The 18,522-nt window shown below is 49.4% G+C and overlaps 1 protein-coding gene across 12 annotated transcripts in view; it reads left to right on the top strand.

The window, feature by feature from the left end:
* Ampd3 (adenosine monophosphate deaminase 3) overlaps positions 1–17,738 on the top strand; it is a 44,915-nt gene extending 27,177 nt beyond the window's left edge. For all 12 annotated transcript variants that reach the window (XM_004851414.3, XM_013074688.3, XM_087211693.1 and 9 more), the window contains 10 exons: positions 337–466; positions 4,741–4,935; positions 5,315–5,446; positions 6,013–6,176; positions 6,858–6,984; positions 9,701–9,864; positions 10,948–11,068; positions 12,190–12,363; positions 14,336–14,446; positions 15,217–17,738. In XM_004851414.3, coding sequence (XP_004851471.2) covers positions 337–466; positions 4,741–4,935; positions 5,315–5,446; positions 6,013–6,176; positions 6,858–6,984; positions 9,701–9,864; positions 10,948–11,068; positions 12,190–12,363; positions 14,336–14,446; positions 15,217–15,393 — 1,495 coding nt within the window. In that variant the 3' untranslated portion in view covers positions 15,394–17,738. The remainder of the gene's footprint in view (positions 1–336; positions 467–4,740; positions 4,936–5,314; positions 5,447–6,012; positions 6,177–6,857; positions 6,985–9,700; positions 9,865–10,947; positions 11,069–12,189; positions 12,364–14,335; positions 14,447–15,216) is intronic.
* Positions 17,739–18,522: the final 784 nt, after the last annotated feature.

Raw genomic sequence — 18,522 nt, 5'->3', positions numbered from 1 at the left:
ATTACTGTCTCAATTTTTATTCATGAGATATTTATTCATAAGAATGGAGGCTTCTGGTTAATTGACTAAATGTAGAGAGCTAGAAGTCAAAGAACTGGATGGGGTCCCAAAGGTGGCTCTGCATCGCCCCTTGTGTGACTCTGCTCACTCTGGGGCACACAGTGATGTTAACCAGTTCAGCCAGTTCAGGTCTACAGAAAGCTGGGAGCCTCTTAGCCCTGTCCTCTCTGATCTGACCTTTTCACCCAGGGGTTGGCTGCCCATGCTGGAGGTCTCCAAACTGAGTTTAATGTGACTTCTCCTCACCTGTGATCTCTCCCCATCCTCAACCTACAGGAAAACCTATTGTCACCGGAGACTGAATTTTCTGGAATCCAAGTTCAGCCTTCATGAGATGTTAAATGAAATGTCTGAGTTCAAAGAGCTGAAGAGTAACCCCCACCGAGACTTCTATAACGTGAGAAAGGTGGGTTAGCAGCTGGTGTTTAAGCCACTGCCTGACCCCGTCCTGGCACAGGGATGCCCTGAGCCAGTCTGGGGCTGGCATCCTAGGAGAGCACCAAGGCTCCTAGTTACAGGTGGCCCTTCTTGGGCAGAGTATAATGTGTGGTGCCTCTGTGGACTGTGGCCTCTTCCTTGGGAAGTAGGGCACAGCTTGTTAATTGGTTATTACAGTGGAGCACAGGCCACTTTAGGGTAGGGAATGTGTTATGACCTCGTTGGATTTGGGACTTCATGATTGTACATCCTTGGATCAGGTATATTTAAAGAAAGGCACCCAACATGCTCCTATCTCTGTTCCTCTTCTACCCATTGAGTGGCTGAGTAGCACCTGGCACCCTCAGCCTGTAGGGGTGGCCACAGGAGCAGGTGTGTATGTTAGCCAATCATGCCCTCCAGCGTTTCCATTTTTTCCCATATAAGTAATACACAGAGAGGGATGGGATCAGCACTGAGTGTGGGGCATTTGATGGTGAGCAAGAGTCACTTCTGATCGACAAGAAGTTCCTGGCCTGTTACCTTAGGAATAAGTGTTGCAACATTGTTCACTTCTGAGGTGGCCCAACAGGTGGTCCTGGGCTCCGTAGCTGCTCCCTGCCATGATGTGGGAAAGAACCCTGTGGTGGGGCTGTGGGTCCATATGACAGGCGATCCTTAGGGTTTCCTTGGGGTTAATGTACTCTCTGGACAGAGGGGGCCTTGATACTTGTGTGGTGACATAGTGGCCTGTTCTCTGGTACCACAATTAGTCTGTAATGTGTACCTAGGCAATGAGATAGGCTTATGCTCACCTCTGGTTAGGGGGAGCCTGTGTCCTGCGTGCTGGCTGCTTTTTCTCACTATCAAAGCCTCCACTGTGGGGAGGACTGTAGCTTTCTGAAGTCCAGAGTGGGCTAAGAGAAGGCCTCCCCAGCCTCCCCATTTCTTTTTTTTTTTTCTGGTACTGGGCATCTAACTCAGGACCTTGCACTTGCCAGGCAGGTGTGGCGCCACTGAGCTACATCCCTAGCCCCTACCTATTTCTGAGGTGGCTGCTGTGTCATTGGGGTAGATCAGGGCCGGGCTATGGGATGGCCATGAGTCTGTGTGGGGCAGTGGCTTATGACACTATGAGGCCCAACCTGCAGGATCAGCACACTGTGGCGTTTTTACAAGCCTGCCTTTCTGTTGGATGGTACTTGGGACAGCATTCACCCGATTTTTGATCATACTTCATAAAGACACTCATGAAAAGAAGACTTTCAGAACTGCTTCTGAAGTGGCAAGAATGATGGGAATAAGTGTGCTCAAAAACAAGGGGGAGTGTCTTGAGAATTAATGGCAATGTGTCTTTGAGTATAAGAAATTATAAAAAAATGTAAACATTCGCCCTATTTTTTGACCACCCCTTATAGAAGGGCTGAGTGTGTCTGCTGCTTAGGAGCTGGGTAGATTGGGCATTGTCCACGTTGGTTAGAGTTTCACTTTAGGGATAGCAAATAGGTTTCATCATCTGTGCCAAACTTGAGCTGCTGGGAGTGGCCCTGAGACTTTTCCAGAAGTCTGGTGAAAGGGGTGGTGTAGTTGTTTACTGACATCTGCCTTGGGTATGGAAATGGCCAGGGTCAGCTCAGGGCCCAGCTGGTGGCCAGTCCTGTTTGGAAGCTCTAGTATTTGTTCAGACCTAGATTGTAGGTGAGAGCAGGCAATGTTGTTTTTTTAATCTTCTGGTGAATTGAAAACACTGACCTCCAATGACAGCCTCTTTGACTTGTTCCTAAAATAATCACCTCTGAGATTCTGAAGCTTAGATTGGGTGCTTCCGGGTTGTCCAGTTGGTTTCTTCTTTATCTTGTGACTCATGGGTCTAGGGACAGGCTGAGCCCCCTGTGGTGTGTCCCTGGTGAGCTGGAGACCACAGAAGCCTGGAATGTGCTGAGTCATGCTGAGGCGGTAGAGCAAGGCTGTGTCCAGCGGAACTAAGTCAGGCTGACCCTTCTCCTGTGCACCCTGCACGAGCTGATGTCATCCCTGAGGCTCCCGAGCCTTGGCATCGTGCCTTGGGGAGTTCTTTCATTTCTCTCATGTCTGGTGGTCTGTCTGGTAAGAGTGGCAGGATGGCTGGCTGGAAGGGGAGAGGGAGTGATGTGGCCTAGGCACGTGGGTGGCTGGGATGACACACACAGAGGCCCAGTCGATCAGATGTCTGCTGTGGCATGGCTTGGAGATGCCCCACCTCGGCTGTCAGCAAACCCTGGCCTGAGGTCAGTGCCTCCTCACCCCAGCCCTGGCGGAGAGCCTGGTCAGCCAGGGCAGCAACTCCATGATGCAAGCTGGTGGCTGTCGGCGCCCAGGCCTGTGAGGCTGCTGCCCTCCCTGGGGGCCTCCCTCAGGCCTCTGGGCTCATGGAAGGGGCTCAGGGTGCCGGCTGCGACTTCAGACCACTCCTCAGCTCACCAGATATCTGTCCAGTGAGTGGAGGGTGGGGCTGAGGAGGATGGGATGATGGGTAGGGATCAGGTGACCTCAATGCGGGCCTCATCCTAAGATTAATGAGAGCATTTGGAAACAGAATCAAGTTGTGTAACTAATTCCATTCTATCTTCTATGTGTGGAGAATGGATTGAACCAGGGCAAGAGAAAAAGTGGCAAGATGAGGTCAGTGTGGGCTCAGGAGTGAGGCCGTGCAGACTTGGACTCAGGCAGTGATAGTGGGACTGGCAAACACTATGCGGCTTTGCATCTCTTTGGGAGGTAGAGTTGATGGGACTGACCAGTGTTGAGGGAGTCTAGAGAGGAAGATGGAGGTGACGCCTGGCTTTCCAGGGTGAAGAACTAGGTGTAGGGAATACCATTTCCTGGAATGAAGAAACCTGGGAGATAGTCAGGTTTGGGCCGGGGCCAGCGATTTTTGGATACATTAGATTTGAACCGCCTTTGAGTTACTTATGGATGTCAAACAGCAGGTGTGCGAGAGTACTGGAGCTTTGGGCTGATGATAACCATTTGGGAGTTGGTGTAAAGAAGGAAATTAAGGGCACAGATAGAATAGATAACCTTTGGGGAGATTGTATAGTGAGAGGAGAAGAGGGCCCAGGACCATTTGGGAGGTCTGGTAGTGAGGACCAACCTGTCTGAGGAGATGCAAAGGAGAAGCCAGAGAGGCAAGGGGACCATCTGCTGTCATGGGAACTTAGCATGATCTAGATGTAAGAGGTCCCATGATGGATTCTGAGATCCTGAAGCTCCTTCCTGGTGCCTTCCTTGAGTACAGAAGTCCAAGCTGTCAGTGCCTTTCCGCAAGTTAGGATTTGCTCTAAGATCTGAGCCCACATATTGGCCTAGGGTCAGGAGAGCTGATTCTAATTGGGGTTTGGATGCAAGGGTTTGGTTGATATGGAACTGGCTGAGAAGGGTGGGGTGTGGCTGCCTTCTCTACTTGCCCCCACCTGGGACTTCACTTTGAGGATGCCTTTGAGTGTTCCACAGAGGTCAACAGGGAGAGTGGGGTTTGGTGGTGCAACTGGTGGGCCCTGAGGGTATGGATTTCATTGAAACTATTAGACCCTATTTCATTGGTTCCTTTAGTTTGTTCATCCATCCATTGGTTCACATGATACTTGATACCAGTCTCTGGGGTAGATGGTGGAGACCTGGGTACATTAGACGTGTTTCCTGTCCTTGAGGAGCTCCCAGGCTGGTGGAGGAGTAGACAGAGCATATTAGAGTGGGCAGGAGGATGCACCCAGCAGTGAGAATCTGTGCCAGGCTCCCAGACTGGGCAAGGGAGATTGGATTAGTTGTGCCTATGGTACCAAGATTGGCTTCCATGTGGAAGGGATTGGTGGGGTGGAAGGAAGACATTTCAGGCTGAGAAATACATGCATGAAGTTTCAGAGTATGATGTAGCTTGGTGCCCTGAGCACTGTAAGGAGTTTGCTGTAGTTGGAGCATATAGTGGGCAGTGGCAAGTGAGAGGTAAGGCCTAAAGTAGTCCTGAATCCCAGGAGCACTGAGCTTTACCTTGAGGGTGCTGGGGCCATCAGTGATTTGTTAAGAGGAGTGGCCTGATCCAATGTGCATGAAAAGGTCTCTTGATGCTGTCAGGAGGTGGACTGGACGGCAAGGCTGAAGGGAGGGGAGCCAGTTCTGAAGTCTAGAGGAGACATGGGGAGGGCACTGGGGCATCGGAATAGGGAGGGACCATACAGTACCGGAGAATGGGGCCCCACTCACAAGCTGCTGGGCACTGCGTTCCAGGTGGACACGCACATCCATGCAGCGGCCTGCATGAACCAGAAGCACTTGCTGCGTTTCATCAAGCACACATACCAGACGGAGCCCGACAGAACTGTGGCCGAGAAGCTGGGCCAGAAGGTCACCCTGAGGCAGGTGTTCGACAGCCTTCACATGGACCCCTATGATCTCACCGTGGATTCGCTGGATGTCCATGCAGTGAGTGAGCTTTGGCCCCAGTGCTTCAAGCAGAAAGCAATAGAATATTATTTAGCCTTAAAAGGAAGAGTAAACACTTTGTTGGTGGTTGCTCAATGGTCCTGTGCTCCTTAAGCCAGCCATATTCCTTCCCATAAGTCCTTGGAGCATGAGGCCCTTGATATTCCTTCATAGAGGGCCTTACCGAAGGGCCCTGTGGTTGGCCATGGAAAGATATGTGGCTTTTGCCCTCAGGCATTTCAAGATTGCCTGTAAGAAACCACTTGGAAGTTATCTTTCAGGGTGGCCACACATAAGGCCTCCTTGTAAAGGCCAGGGGAAGAGAATGTGTGTGGTGGCTGCAGACCGATGTGGTGACCTGCTGGCGGTCTCCTCCCAGGGCCGGCAGACATTCCATCGCTTTGACAAGTTCAACTCCAAATACAACCCTGTGGGGGCCAGTGAGCTCCGTGACCTGTATTTGAAAACTGAAAACTACCTGGGAGGAGAGTACTTTGCTCGGATGGTGAAGGTGAGTGAGCTCTTAGCCTCTCTGAGGCCCCTTCAAGGTGTCTGGTGTTAGAGGTGGGGACCCTGCATGGCCTCCTGTCCCCTTCCCCTCCCCAGTCCCCTTCTGTCCACCATCCAGCTCAGGCAAGTCCTGAGGTGCCCTGGTGCCCTGGTGCCCTGGCCCTGGCTGCCTGCTGCTGGGCATGGGAAGGTGATGCAGTGTGTGCTGACTGCAGGCAAGGGGAGGGAACAGTATCCATCCCGGTAGAGTCTGGTGCATCCTGGGGCTGTGCCCTGACTCTTTGCAGCCTGAATATAGCTGGGCGCAGGCTGGCTCTGTGTGGAGATGCTGCTGCTGCCCGGCCTGGTTCTGCAGAGAGGTGGTGCAGATGGAAGGCCTTCTCCCAGGAAGGAGCCTTGGCTGGGGAGTGAGGGCTTGCATGGCAGCCAGCGGCACAGGGATTTGGATCAGCCTCCTGGGCTGGTGGTAGGTGGCTGAGGGAGCCAGGGACCCAGCTGGAAGCAGGAGTCTCCCATGTTGCTGAGGGCTCTTGGGCTGCTCACTCTGTTGGTTTTTCTTGGTGCCAGGAGGTGGCCCGGGAGCTGGAGGAGAGCAAGTACCAGTACTCAGAGCCGAGGCTCTCCATCTATGGCCGCAGCCCACAGGAGTGGCAAAACCTGGCCCGCTGGTTCATCCAGCACAAGGTCTACTCACCCAACATGCGCTGGATCATCCAGGTGCCCCGGATCTAGTGAGTGAGGTGCTTGATGACTGCCGCAGTCCCTGTGGGGACAGCAGCATGGTCTGGATGGGCTCCCGAGTCTGTACCTTGGAAGGGTGGGTCCTGTCCTGGGGCCTGTTAGCTCTCTCCTCCCCAGGGAGGACTGTTTGGCATAGATGTCCTCATGACAGTCATACTCCTGTTCTTTCAAAGAATATATCTGTCTCAAGGCCTTAGGGGAACCCCCTCCCCACCTTCTCATTGAGGGTTTGGAGGAGCCCCTGGGGTACAAGGTGACCTGGTACTGTCCCACCCTGCTGACATCTCCCGGGGCATCACTCAGAGCACTGCTGTCCTCTCCAGGTGGTCTCGGTGTGGGGTTTAGGGTTTCAGAGCTGAGAGGCAGGCACAGTGTGGATCCCTGGGAAGTCTGAGAGCTCCCCCTCCTGTTGTTCAGACTGAATCCCATTGTCCCACTCCGGAATGGCCTCTGGGTTGGGACCGTGCCCTGATGGGGATGGGCAGGCATTGAGTTTGCAGACTGCTGCCTGGTACTGCAGAGCATGCTGGGAGGGGAGGAGAAAGGCCAAGGCTGGCTCCACTCTGGGGCCTTCACTGGGATGCAGGCTGCTGGGGAAGCGGCTGCGGCCAATCTCTGGTAGGTCAAGGGGACTGTAAGCCTCCCTAAAGACAAGTCTCTGCTTCCCCTAGTGACATATTTAGGTCAAAGAAGCTGCTGCCAAGCTTTGGGAAGATGCTGGAGAACATCTTCCTGCCCCTTTTTAAGGCCACAATCAACCCCCAAGATCACCGGGAGCTTCACCTCTTCCTCAAATATGTAAGTGTGGTTGGCACTTGGGACAAGCTCACTGTGGTAGAGGATGGGCATGTTTCCTGTGGCTTGGGTCAGATTTCCTTCTGTCCCTCACCATGGCTCCCCTTCTCAGTTCCTGTTTCCCCTGGGCCCCAGGCACGGGGCTGCCAGCACCCGTAAGCTGACTTTGTGAAATAAGGGCGCCTCCCCTGAAGGGGACATCCCCTTCTCCCCAGAGGCAGCCCTGGGTATGGGTGGCCGTGTTCTTGAGGCAGGCTGTATCCTAGCTGGGAAGGGGAGCAGGGGCCAAGGGCGGGGACAGGAGAAGTGGATCTTGCCCCAGCCCGCACCAGGCTGCTGCCGTGGTCTTAGAAATGCAGGCTTTTCAACTCCACTGCTTTTACCTGGAGAGGTCCTCACACCGTGTTTGATTTGGTACAAGACCCTCAAAATGTACTTCTCTTCCATGTTTGGGTAGTTATAGGAGAGAAGGAGAAGGGAAGGAGGGAGACTCAGGAGAAAGAGAGGTGGGGAGGGGAAGGCCCCTCCCTCTGGATGCCCAGAATAAAAGGGACATCAGGAGGAGCATCATGTAGGGCAGGGTGACATTTGACAGGGAGGGGCCCTGGGGGGCGTATTGAGTCTGGGTGCGTAGGGACTGCTGGGAAAGCGACTGGATTTGTGTTTTCGGTGCGTGTCCTCAAGCTGTTGTTCTGAGGGTGGCTTGGGACAGGGCGGCTGCAGGTGGGGGAGGGGCAGGGTGAAAGGCAGGGGACACTCCAGCCCTGTGGACGTGGCGGACGTTGCATCCTTGGTAACAGCTTGCATCTGCCAGTGCTTGCCGCCCGGCCAGCTGTACACTACCCCAGTATCGCTTCAGCCTCACAGTTATCCCATTTTGTCTCCATCTGCTGTCAGCAGAGCAGTCCTGTGTGGTGCTGTGTCCTAGAGCAGAGGTGGCAAATGTGTGGCGTGAGTGCCGCAGAGGCTGTTTGTATCAGTGAAAGCTCTCAAAGGTTCACCGTCACTGTCCCAGAGGCTGTGGGAAGGGTCCCCAGGGATTCCCCCCTTAATCCTCACGAGAGCTTCAAGCAGCCACTAGCTCCAGGTTCACAGTGGAGGAAATCAAACAGAGTCTCAGAGCTAGAAAGTAGCAGAACTGGAATCTATTCACCATCTTCCGTGTGGGGAATGAGCCCGTGGCCCTGTGTAGGGCAGGGCAGGGACTCTGGGAGGAGGTGGGCGTGCAGAAAAGGGCCGAGCAGACTCCTGACGACCTGGGCAGGGACTGGAGGAGCCCCGTATGCCTCACGTGGCTGGCTTTGTAGGACAGTGGATTCCGTGCCCCAAGGAAGCCTCTGACCATAGTGGGGAAGAGCGGGACTGGTCATGGTTGGGAGGGGTTAGGGGAGGAAGGAGAGCACGAGGTGGATGGGGAGGCCGAAGAGGAAGAGGAGGAGGAGGGTGAGGCCCTGGTTGGCCTCATCCTCTCGCCAGGCCCCCGAGTGTTCCGGTGACATACAGGGCTGGTGAGACGATCAGAGCTCAAGGCCCTTCCCAGCTCCCCAGTCCCAACAAGGGGCCGCTAAGAGCCACGGGGAGGACCTGATGTCTCCTTGAACACAGCCTCATGGGTCCCTGCTCTTTTGGACTCCTCCCACCCATGTTGGAAGTGAGAGGCTGGCAAACTAGGGGCCCTGGGCTGGGAGCCCCATTCCCAGTTTGGGTCGGCCGTGGAATGAGGGGAACAGTCTTTCCTTCTCCTGTCTGGGGTGCAGGGGCCCCTTCCCAGAACACTTCTGTGGCTGAGTGAAAGGAAGGAGACCTGTTTGGTGCTGGCCAAAAGCTGTGTTTGTGGCTGATTCTTGGTTGGGCTGTACCTCTGGGGTTGGTCACAAGGCTCTGGGAGCCCAGCCTGGAGACTGAAAGTGGGGGAGACTCTAGGCTTAGGGCCGGGTCCCAGCTGAAGCCCAGCTGCAGTGGAAGGGGAAGCTTCCTGAGGCTCCTCTGACTGGCCCGAGGGTCAGTTTGCATAAGGAAACAGAGGTGCCTCTGGGAGCTGTGGGTCAGCCTGGCCAGGGCCCTCTGGGTCTGTTTGTGAGGCATCCAGCTGGTGTCTCGAGGCCACACCTGGACATGTGCCAAGGCATCCTCCACCTATAACCCCAAAGGCCGGACCCAGATGTCCTACTTGGGCAACTTCCTTCATCACTTTGGCTTTGGTTTGCTCAACTGTAGAATGAGGCTCATAGGCCACCCCTCCCCCATGGTGTGACTCTGAGCTTTAAATTAGCTGGTGAGTGTGAAGGGCTTCAAGCAGGACCTGGTGTGTAGGTGCATGACATGTAGGCGGTCCCCTTCCCTGTCACAGCTTGTCACTGCTGCTGCTGGCAGTGGCTACTATCCCTTGCAGTGCTGGCTTCCTGGGCACAGTAGAGGGACAGGCAATGGATATGGCTGCCTCTCTCTGGCCCAGCCTGAATTCTTCCACTGTCACCACTGCCACGCAGGGGCAGGGCACTCTCCAGCCTGGCCTTCTGGGTACCTTGGGAAACTCTGAGGGGACAGAATGTGCAGTGGTACCTGGGAGGAATGTGGCCTTAGCCAGAATCGGGCCCAGCCGAGGTCCACACCTGAGAGGCCTTGGGCAGCTTAGCTCTGAGCCACTGGATGCTGAGCTGAGCCTGAGTCTTGGCCTTCCTGCCTTGCCTTGGTGCTCAGGACCTCCTCTCCTGCCCAGGTGACAGGGTTTGACAGTGTGGATGATGAGTCCAAACACAGTGACCACATGTTCTCAGAGAAGAGCCCCAGCCCAGACATCTGGACCAGTGAGCAGAATCCGCCCTACAGCTACTACCTGTACTACATGTATGCCAACATCATGGTGCTCAACAATCTTCGGCGGTGAGCGAGCTGGCCCCTGCATGAGCCTGCATTCATATGTGATCCATTGTGTCTGTGTGTACTTCAGCCTACACATGTCCACTTGTCCACAGGGATGCTCCCTAGGATACTGCACAAGCATGTCACATGATCACGCACACACACAGACACGCCTACTACAACACACATGCCAGCATGGACATGGATTGTATGTACAATGAAGCTGCACACCACACATGTACACACACATGTTCATATGTACACAGTCACCAACACACCTCCATGTGTACCTGTACATCTCTGAGACAGTGGAAACAGGTCATGCCCATACATGCCTGTTCGCTTACTACTGCACCAACAATATCCACACAATCATTTATGCTCTCAACAGATTATTGCAGCTGCAGTGTGATAGGCACAGTCCTAGACACTGGGCAGATAATGGGGAGGCAAATAGCCTGTCCATAGATGCCTCATGGATGGTCTTATATGCACAGGCTGCCACTGACACACACAAAGAGGCATGCATGGGCAGGGCTTACATGCCCAGAGCCACAGGACGCTGAACTGTCCCCTCTCTATAAGTCTTGCCCCTCACCTGCCCCTGCTGGGTCCGGGGGCTTCATTAGCATTGGGCCATGATAGAAAGCAGAGGCCTAGTGTTAGTGTAATGGCAGTCCTAGGCTGAGCTTTTCAGGGTGAAGGTTCTAGTTCTAGTTGCCAGTGACCTATTTATTGGGTCTGAACACAGACTTTACTCTCTGGGCCTTGGTTTGCCCAATTTTGTAACAAAGAAATTGGACTTGGTTTCTCATGGTGTTTCTTACCCTGGAGCTGATTGGTGACCCAAGGCCTGGTGAGGAGTGTGGGGGGAGAGGAGTGGATAGAGAACAGGAAGGCTCCCTTTCTTCCACAAGGCCCCTCTCTGCCCCAGAGGACATGTTTGTTGGCCCTGAGGGGCTCTGGGATAGACCCCTGTATTTTAAGAGGGGTCCTCTCTGAGGTGTGCCCGCCATGCCATGGGCGACTGTCTCTCCTGGAGTGGGCCCTGCGCTGGGGTGCAGGCCCCAGGCAGCGTGACCCAGGACCTTCCTTCTTCTCCAGAGAACGGGGCCTGAGCACGTTCCTGTTCCGGCCTCACTGTGGGGAGGCCGGCTCCATCACCCATCTGGTGTCTGCCTTTCTCACTGCCGACAACATTTCCCATGGGCTGCTCCTCAAGAAGGTAAGTGGCCACTCTTAGGAGCCTGCCCTGTCCCTGGGGACTGTGCTGCCCTGGGCTCTCTGGGGCTCCCGCCCAGCCCTTGAAAGCTCCAGACAGTGATTTTCTCTAGGTGAGATGTCTGTAGTCACCTTGGTTTCATTTTTAATTATGAAAGTAGTATAGCTAAACACATTCCAATTTAGATTTTCCAAAAAATGGAGAAATGAAAAAAAAAATCCTTATTGCTATTACCTTATAGAATCAGCTCTTTTAGCCTTTTAGTATGTCCAACTCTTATCTTTTATAAACTCCATATTTTAATCTGCTTATAATAAACACAGAATTTTGGTTCCGACTTTGTCCCTTGATGTTGTATAACAAGCATTTTTCTGTGCTGCACATAATACCTAAATTCCTCACTCTGCAGGCCTTTGAATGAGCCATTGGCCACTTGGTCTATAATTGGCTCCACTAGTTCCCAGCGGTGGACACACAGTGTTCATCTGGCTTTTCCCATGTAAATGTGCTGCCGTGAACGCTGGGCATTCGCTCAAGCTTCCCATATTTTGGGTCATTTCCACAGGAGTGCAGTTTGCTCCCGTTGCTTCCCTGCCCTGATCCTGGCAGGTCCAGGTTCCCGTCACATTTAGGTGTAAGATGTGTGCTGCTTATCAGAAGACCACTGTAGCCTGGCCAGGTCCACCCCTGCCCAGCCTTTGGGGTATGTCTCCAAAGGGCTAGAGTAGTTACAGTTCCAGCTAGAAGGTTTACAGTCAGAGCAACAAAGCCACCCCCATGGGGCATCTGGAGGCCTGACTGCAGTGGGTCAGGGCCTGGGGAAGGAGAGCCAAAGATGCTGATTGAAGCCACTGCCCTTCTGCCCCAAGCAGTGCCTCCCCTTGGAGCCAGGAATGGGTACTTCAGACAGTGGAGAGGAGGGCCAGGCCTGGAGGGCTGGCATGTGACATAGGAATGAGAGAAATGGGGCCAGGGAGGGAAAGACAACATGAGTCTGAAAGTTGTGGCTTTGGGAAACTCAGGCTTGACTGGTACAGACCCAGCCCAAGTTCTGGTTTCCACTGTTGAACGTTTCTCCTGTCCCTCCCTGCATATGTCGCATGAGTTTGGTGGTTCTTTTGCAGAGTCCAGTGCTGCAGTACCTCTACTACCTTGCCCAGATCCCCATTGCCATGTCTCCTCTTAGCAACAACAGCCTTTTCCTGGAATATTCCAAGAACCCCCTGCGGGAATTCCTGCACAAGGGGTTGCATATCTCCCTCTCCACCGATGACCCTATGCAGTTCCACTACACGAAGGTGAGGGCTCCAGGGGAGGGGCCGTGTTGTCCCAGCGTCCTTGGTCCAATCCTGCCCTTCCACCATGGGGACCTATGCCCCATGTCAGTTTGGTTTTTGGGGTGGGGTTGGTGGTCCAGTGAAGGCAAAGGGTGAGCCCTTTTTGAAGCGATAATGGATTTGTCTTTCTGTATTTTCCCTCTCTTTGATATTTACCAGTTCTATAACCTTGGTAAACTTATGAGCCCTCTCTATATTGAATTCCTCTTCATCTGTAAAATAGGGCATACACTTGCCTCTACTTGTGGAGATTAAGATAGTGAATTCAATTTAATAGAATAGGGTCTAATATGTAGCATGTGTTCAAAATATTAGGTGCCTTTTTATTGTACTATGGTTATTATTGCACTTTAGATCTCTGGGAAGAAAGAAGGGAAGGGTGATGTCATGCATGGGAACCAGCCATGAGTGTCCTTAGCACATTCTGAGAGTGCCAACAAGACCAGGCACTGATCAGCAAAATGGAAGGATCCGAAGTCTTTTAGGGCAGAGTTTCTCCAGCCTTTTGGTCTCTGGATCTCTTTATACTCTGGAAGAACTGAAGCCCTATATGGGTTGTATCTATTGTTAGAAACTGATGAAAAACATTCACAACACTAACTCATTTAAAAATAACAGTAATAGACTTGTTATATAAATAGCAATTTTATGAAAAATAACTTTCCCAGCACAAAAATATCAAGAAGAGTGGCATTGTTTTGTAATTCTGCAAATCTCTTTGCCTTACTTAATAGAAGACAGCTGGATTCCCATATCCGCTTCTGCATTCGATTTGTTGTTTTTATCAAAGCTTGTGAAAATTACCTCACATCACAAAGATACATAGTTGGCAAAGGGAGGACCTTTCAAAAGGTCTTTAGTTGCCAAAGGTCCTGGGATCACACTTTGAAAACCACTGGTCTCGGGGACAGAGGCGAGAGGGTGAGTGAGGGAAGAGATCTTGGAAGGGCTGGTGATTAATGGCAGCTATTTCACATGCCAGAAGATAAATTAGGACCACTGCTCAAACTCAGTCCTTTTGGGATTACGCTATCTCCTCACTTGTACTAGGATCATTTCTCATTTAATGTTCCCTCTCTGCTCTGAGTACTTTACTCATACAAACTTTTACTTTTGGGCAATCTTAAGAAAATGGTGTTGAATAAAAAGCAGGACTGAAGAACAAGTAGTATTAAAAATGTTATCTGGGAAGGGGGCAGGGATTTAGCTCAGTGGTTCCACTGCCTGCTTTGAAAGCGCAAGTACCCGAGTTCGAGCCCTGGTACCAAAAAAAAAAAAATGTATCTGACTAGAGAGGTGTTAAGTAAAATTTTGTAGGAGGCCATGGATGTAGACCATGAACCTCCATTGGGCCCAACAGACCAAGTGAATGTAAACTGCAGTCATAGTAACTGAACTTTGGTTGCTTACAAGGGTCCCTGGAACCAATTAACTGATTAAAGTGTATACAACAAACTAGTTCAACTGTAACCAATTGACTAAGCTGAAGCCAATTAAGTTATTTTCTGTGCCTCTCTTCTGTTTTTCTGTAAATACTGTGGGTCACATATTGGTTGGAATTCTCAGAATCTGCTCTGGGTTAGAGGAGCTACTCTCTTCATGAGTTATTTTTTTTTTTTTTTCTTAATAAACTACTAAGCTAGTCCAGGAAACGTTCCCTTTAACAAGGATTGTCACAGGAGAGAGAGCCTGGCATCCCTCTGATGACTAGCCCTGAGCTTTGAACATGATAGGCCCTCAGTTCTGGTCAACAAACAAATGCAGAGGTATTCTTTTAATTGTTTGGTGACCTGCAATTACACACACACACACACATACACACACACACACACACGCACGAGAGTTTGGAATGTAAGGTGTGATTTTGATGATTGAGGTTCCAGCTGGAAAGGAAAGGTGAAATCTGATCCGTGTCCTCTGGGGCGGGATCTAGGAGGCACTCATGGAGGAATACGCCATCGCTGCACAAGTGTGGAAGCTGAGCACGTGTGACCTGTGTGAGATCGCCAGGAACAGTGTGCTGCAGAGCGGCCTCTCACATCAGGTATGGTACTTCTGGGGTAGATGACTACATCTAGATTGGATTAAAAACACTCTGGGGGTGGGACCTGGGCACTAGCAATATTTGTACAGCTTGCTGCATGATTTTGATATGGAACCAGCATTGAGAACTGTGCTCTGGATGGTAGCTCAGGTCCCTGGCAGCAACCTTGGATGTCACTGGTACAGGAAGAGGTGGCAGTAGGTGCTGCCCTTATGGATGATGATGCAAGGAAGAGTTGACCCGTTTATGCCAAAGACTGCAGTGTTTTGAAAAAATTTTTCCTGAAATTCATATGTTAACTAGAAAAACTCAAGAAACAAGAATTTGAGGAGAAAAAATTACGTTGCATTGTTATGGGTGCTCCAAAAATGGAGCACTAGACATTGAAGGGTGAAAGGTCAAGGTTCTTTGTGTGGAGTTGTTCCTGGGATCAGTCCTCCTCAGACACACCTGTCTGCCCTTGTCACCTCCCAGGAGGTGAGGAGCCTCAACAACTTCACCTTACCTTCTCCATCTCTGGCAGCTCTTGCAGTTCTTTCCTTTCTGATCAAGAAAATCCTAGGAATAAAGGGAATGACCGAGGATGACAGGGTGACATTCTCAGACACAGAGGCTGGAAGGGATATTTTGAGTCCTGGGGGGGATGTCCTGATTGAGGATCTGCTTCAGGAAGGATACTGTGTGCTATGGATAATGGCAAAGCTGCCCATGTGGATATAGAAAGTGGGTCGAAAGTATATTGTTTCATTGGTGTTTCTCTTGATCCACAGGAAAAGCAGAAGTTTCTAGGACAGAATTACTGTAAAGAAGGACCTGAGGGAAACGATATTCGAAAGACAAATGTTGCACAGATCCGGATGGCATTCCGATATGAGACTCTATGCAATGAGCTCAGCTTCCTGTCTGATGCCATGAAATCAGAAGAGATCACAGCCCTGAACAACTAGCTCCAGCAAGCAACTTGCATCTTAACTTTTTGGTTTAATTTCAGACCTGCTGGGGCTATTGTGGTCAAGACACCAAACAAAGGCTTTCTTTCCTCTGTGAAGAGGATACTGCTAGAAGAATTTCAGACTCATGATTTTGGTTGCACTGTTCACTTTAAGACCGAACATACCCACTTGTGTTAATATTTCTGAGTAAGGGTTGGTGACTTCTCCTTGGTGATCTGGGAGCTGGCACTTGTCTCTACTTGTTCCTAATTTTCCACATATTTCTCTTTTAACTGCCAGTGCCTGAATTGGTGGGGCCAGGATTTTCCATGGTCAAATGCCAAAAGGCATGAGGTATGTATGATTTTGTCACACTCCTTTTTATATGCCCTGCAGGCAAGCTGGTAGTTGTTCATTTCAGCCTCCGGCTGGCTGGATGCCTTAAATAAAATCTACTTCAAAGCTCCCTTTCATAAAGGGGCTATTTTGAGAAAATAGAAGGCTCCCTTCTTGACCATTTCTTAATCTGTTTTGTTTAGCCCTCCTTGCTCCTTTCTAGTAGGAAGCTGTATGTACTAAGAATAGTCACTCGTATTCTGTGTTGGTTTCCTTGTCCTGAAAGTGAGGGTTTGGACTAGACAAGTGTTTTCAAATGTACTGTGAATCCCCGCTCATGGACCATTCCAGGGTTGGGGAAAAAAACAGAGTGAGGTTCTGGTAGCAGTCAAAGTGACTCTGCTTTCATCAGTTTTACAGTGGGCCTGCTAAGTATTCTCATCTGAAATAAGGGTGTTGCAAAGCACAGACCAGGTGACCTGTGTTTCTTTTGGCTATAAATATCCTATGTTTGTAGCCCAATTATCATTTACCCATGAAGAGTTAGGCCAGTGAAGTGAAATTGCTTAAGGTCACACTACTAGTAACAGTACTAGAATTAGGTCCAGTAGTCTCACAAATGTTAATTTTTTTTTAAACCACTATAACCTAGCACATTTTTGTTAAAGGCAAAATTTCTCCCTTACCTAAAACAAAGACTTCTTCAGATGACATAGTGGTCCCAGGGGCCAGGTAGAAAGCATTTATAAAAGACCAATCCGCAGTTAAGCTTTAACAATGTACTTTTCATCTGTGTTACTAGTGCCTCGTACATAGTAGGTGTTCAAATGCATATGGAATAACTGAATGAATTTCTCTTTTGGCAACTTTTTAAGGATATGTGCACTGATTACTCAACAAGCTGCTCAAGGATCTTTCTAAATATTTGTGGGCAAATTCAGACTACAGGAAGTCTTTGAATCACTATAAAGTTAGGCAAAGCCAATTTTTGTCTGGGAACATGCTTACTTCATTTTAGATTGTCTTGTCCTGGGCTGGGGATTTAGCTCAGTGGTTCTGCCACCTGCCTCACAAGCCCAAGGTCCTGATTTCAATCCCCGGTACAAAAAAACCAAACCAAAACAAAACCATAGATTATCTTGTCCTGTGACTGTCTGCCCATCCAGCCGTCAATTTAGTGTATGGAACAATAAATGTAACTTTTTGTACTTGGCAAATATATATGCTATCTTATAGCTAATTATGAAATTGATGAAAGTCAGTCATTATCTTAGGGATTAATTTTGAAATTCCTCCATTTGAATACATTTGCCCCAATACAGCAAGTACTGTATAGTTTTTCATTGTTATTTTATCTGTATCATGAATTTTAAAAATTATTAAAGTGTCAGGTCTGTGAAGCAATTTAAAACTATTTCAAGTTAATACTTAAAGCAAAAGTTTGTTTTTTAAGACTGGGCATAATGAAAAGCTATCAGTAACTATTTATTTTTTTACTGAGACACGGACAACATTCACTAGTGAAGCTTACTAGACCCAGAAGGTAACCTTTGCTATCTTTTCTCTAACTTCTAGCCTGTTACTAGTTCATCAGCGAAGCCACTCACCTCATCTTTTTTTCCTGGGATATTAGTGTAGCCTGTTCAGTCAACATGTGTTGGCTTTACCTGTCCTGCAAGCTTTTCAGACATCCTTTTCTAGAGTACTTTGCATTTTTATTTCATTGCTGCACTTTACTGGTCTTTTGGGGGGTGAATCCCTACTTTCCTTTGTGTCCCCCTATGGAATCAAAGGCAGTGGTATACTGTGCCCAGGCTTCTCAAGGAATGGTTTTGAGGTAGTTACCCCATATTTATTATAAAGGGCTTCAGTTTGCTCTATGTGTTACTTCAAATCGTATTGTCAAAATGATCACTGTCATTACTCTTTGCCTGATGAACACAAATCTCAGCTTCTGGGTTGTTATTTACTGAGGTCTGTTCTTGGCCTTTACTGTCTCCTGAATTAAAGCAGAGTTGAAAGTACATACCCTGGCTTCCTCTTTACTTGTACTGAACAGGTGAAACAATATCGTCTCTTTCTAGGTTTGTAAACACAAGTGAAAGTGATATATTGGTGATTATCCCTGAACTATGACTATTATAAAGAGTAACTCCTACATAAATGGAACACAAATCAGATACAGTTTTTTGGAAGTTTTCAACCCTCAGTCTCTAAGATGTATTTTATTAGAGGATGACAGGTCAGAGTATAAACATCTTATAAGATTATCAAAATATATCTCTGAGGTGTTTGTCAATACCAGAATTTCTCCGCAGTACTGTATAATCATGATATACCTCAGTAAATTTAATTATAAGCTGCCTCTTCCTTTAGAGGTCTTTCCTCTTCTCAGTACTATGATTTTCAGATGCTTCTCTAATACGTTCTTATATCCTGTATATGGTTTTACAAGGTAAACACCAAACTACCACAGGGTAGTTTATCAATTATTTTTGCTAACCATTAGGACAAAAAGACATGAAAACAAATGAAAGTCTTTCAACTGTTTATACTGTCATTATGTTGTCCATCATAAATGTGGGTAATCAGCTGATCTCCCCAGTTTCCAAGTAGTTATCTTATTTTTGGTAGACAATAAGGTTCAGTTAAGAAAATAAAGATACAAGCTGGGCATGGTGGCACATGCTGGTAATCCCAGCACTTGGGAGGCTGAGGCAGGAGGATCTTCGAGTTCAAAGCCAGCTTGGGTTACACAGTGAGTTCAAGGCCAGCCTAAACTACATAGAGAGACCCTGTCTCAAAAAA

The sequence above is a fragment of the Heterocephalus glaber genome, unplaced genomic scaffold (assembly GCF_053883595.1).
Source record: "Heterocephalus glaber isolate CG9 unplaced genomic scaffold, H.glaber_assembly_v1.0 deba00001428, whole genome shotgun sequence".
In the NCBI taxonomy this organism is placed as follows: Eukaryota; Metazoa; Chordata; class Mammalia; order Rodentia; family Bathyergidae; genus Heterocephalus; species Heterocephalus glaber.
The sequence above is the reverse complement of the archived record's forward strand: the minus strand, read 5'-3'. Positions and strand labels throughout refer to the sequence as shown.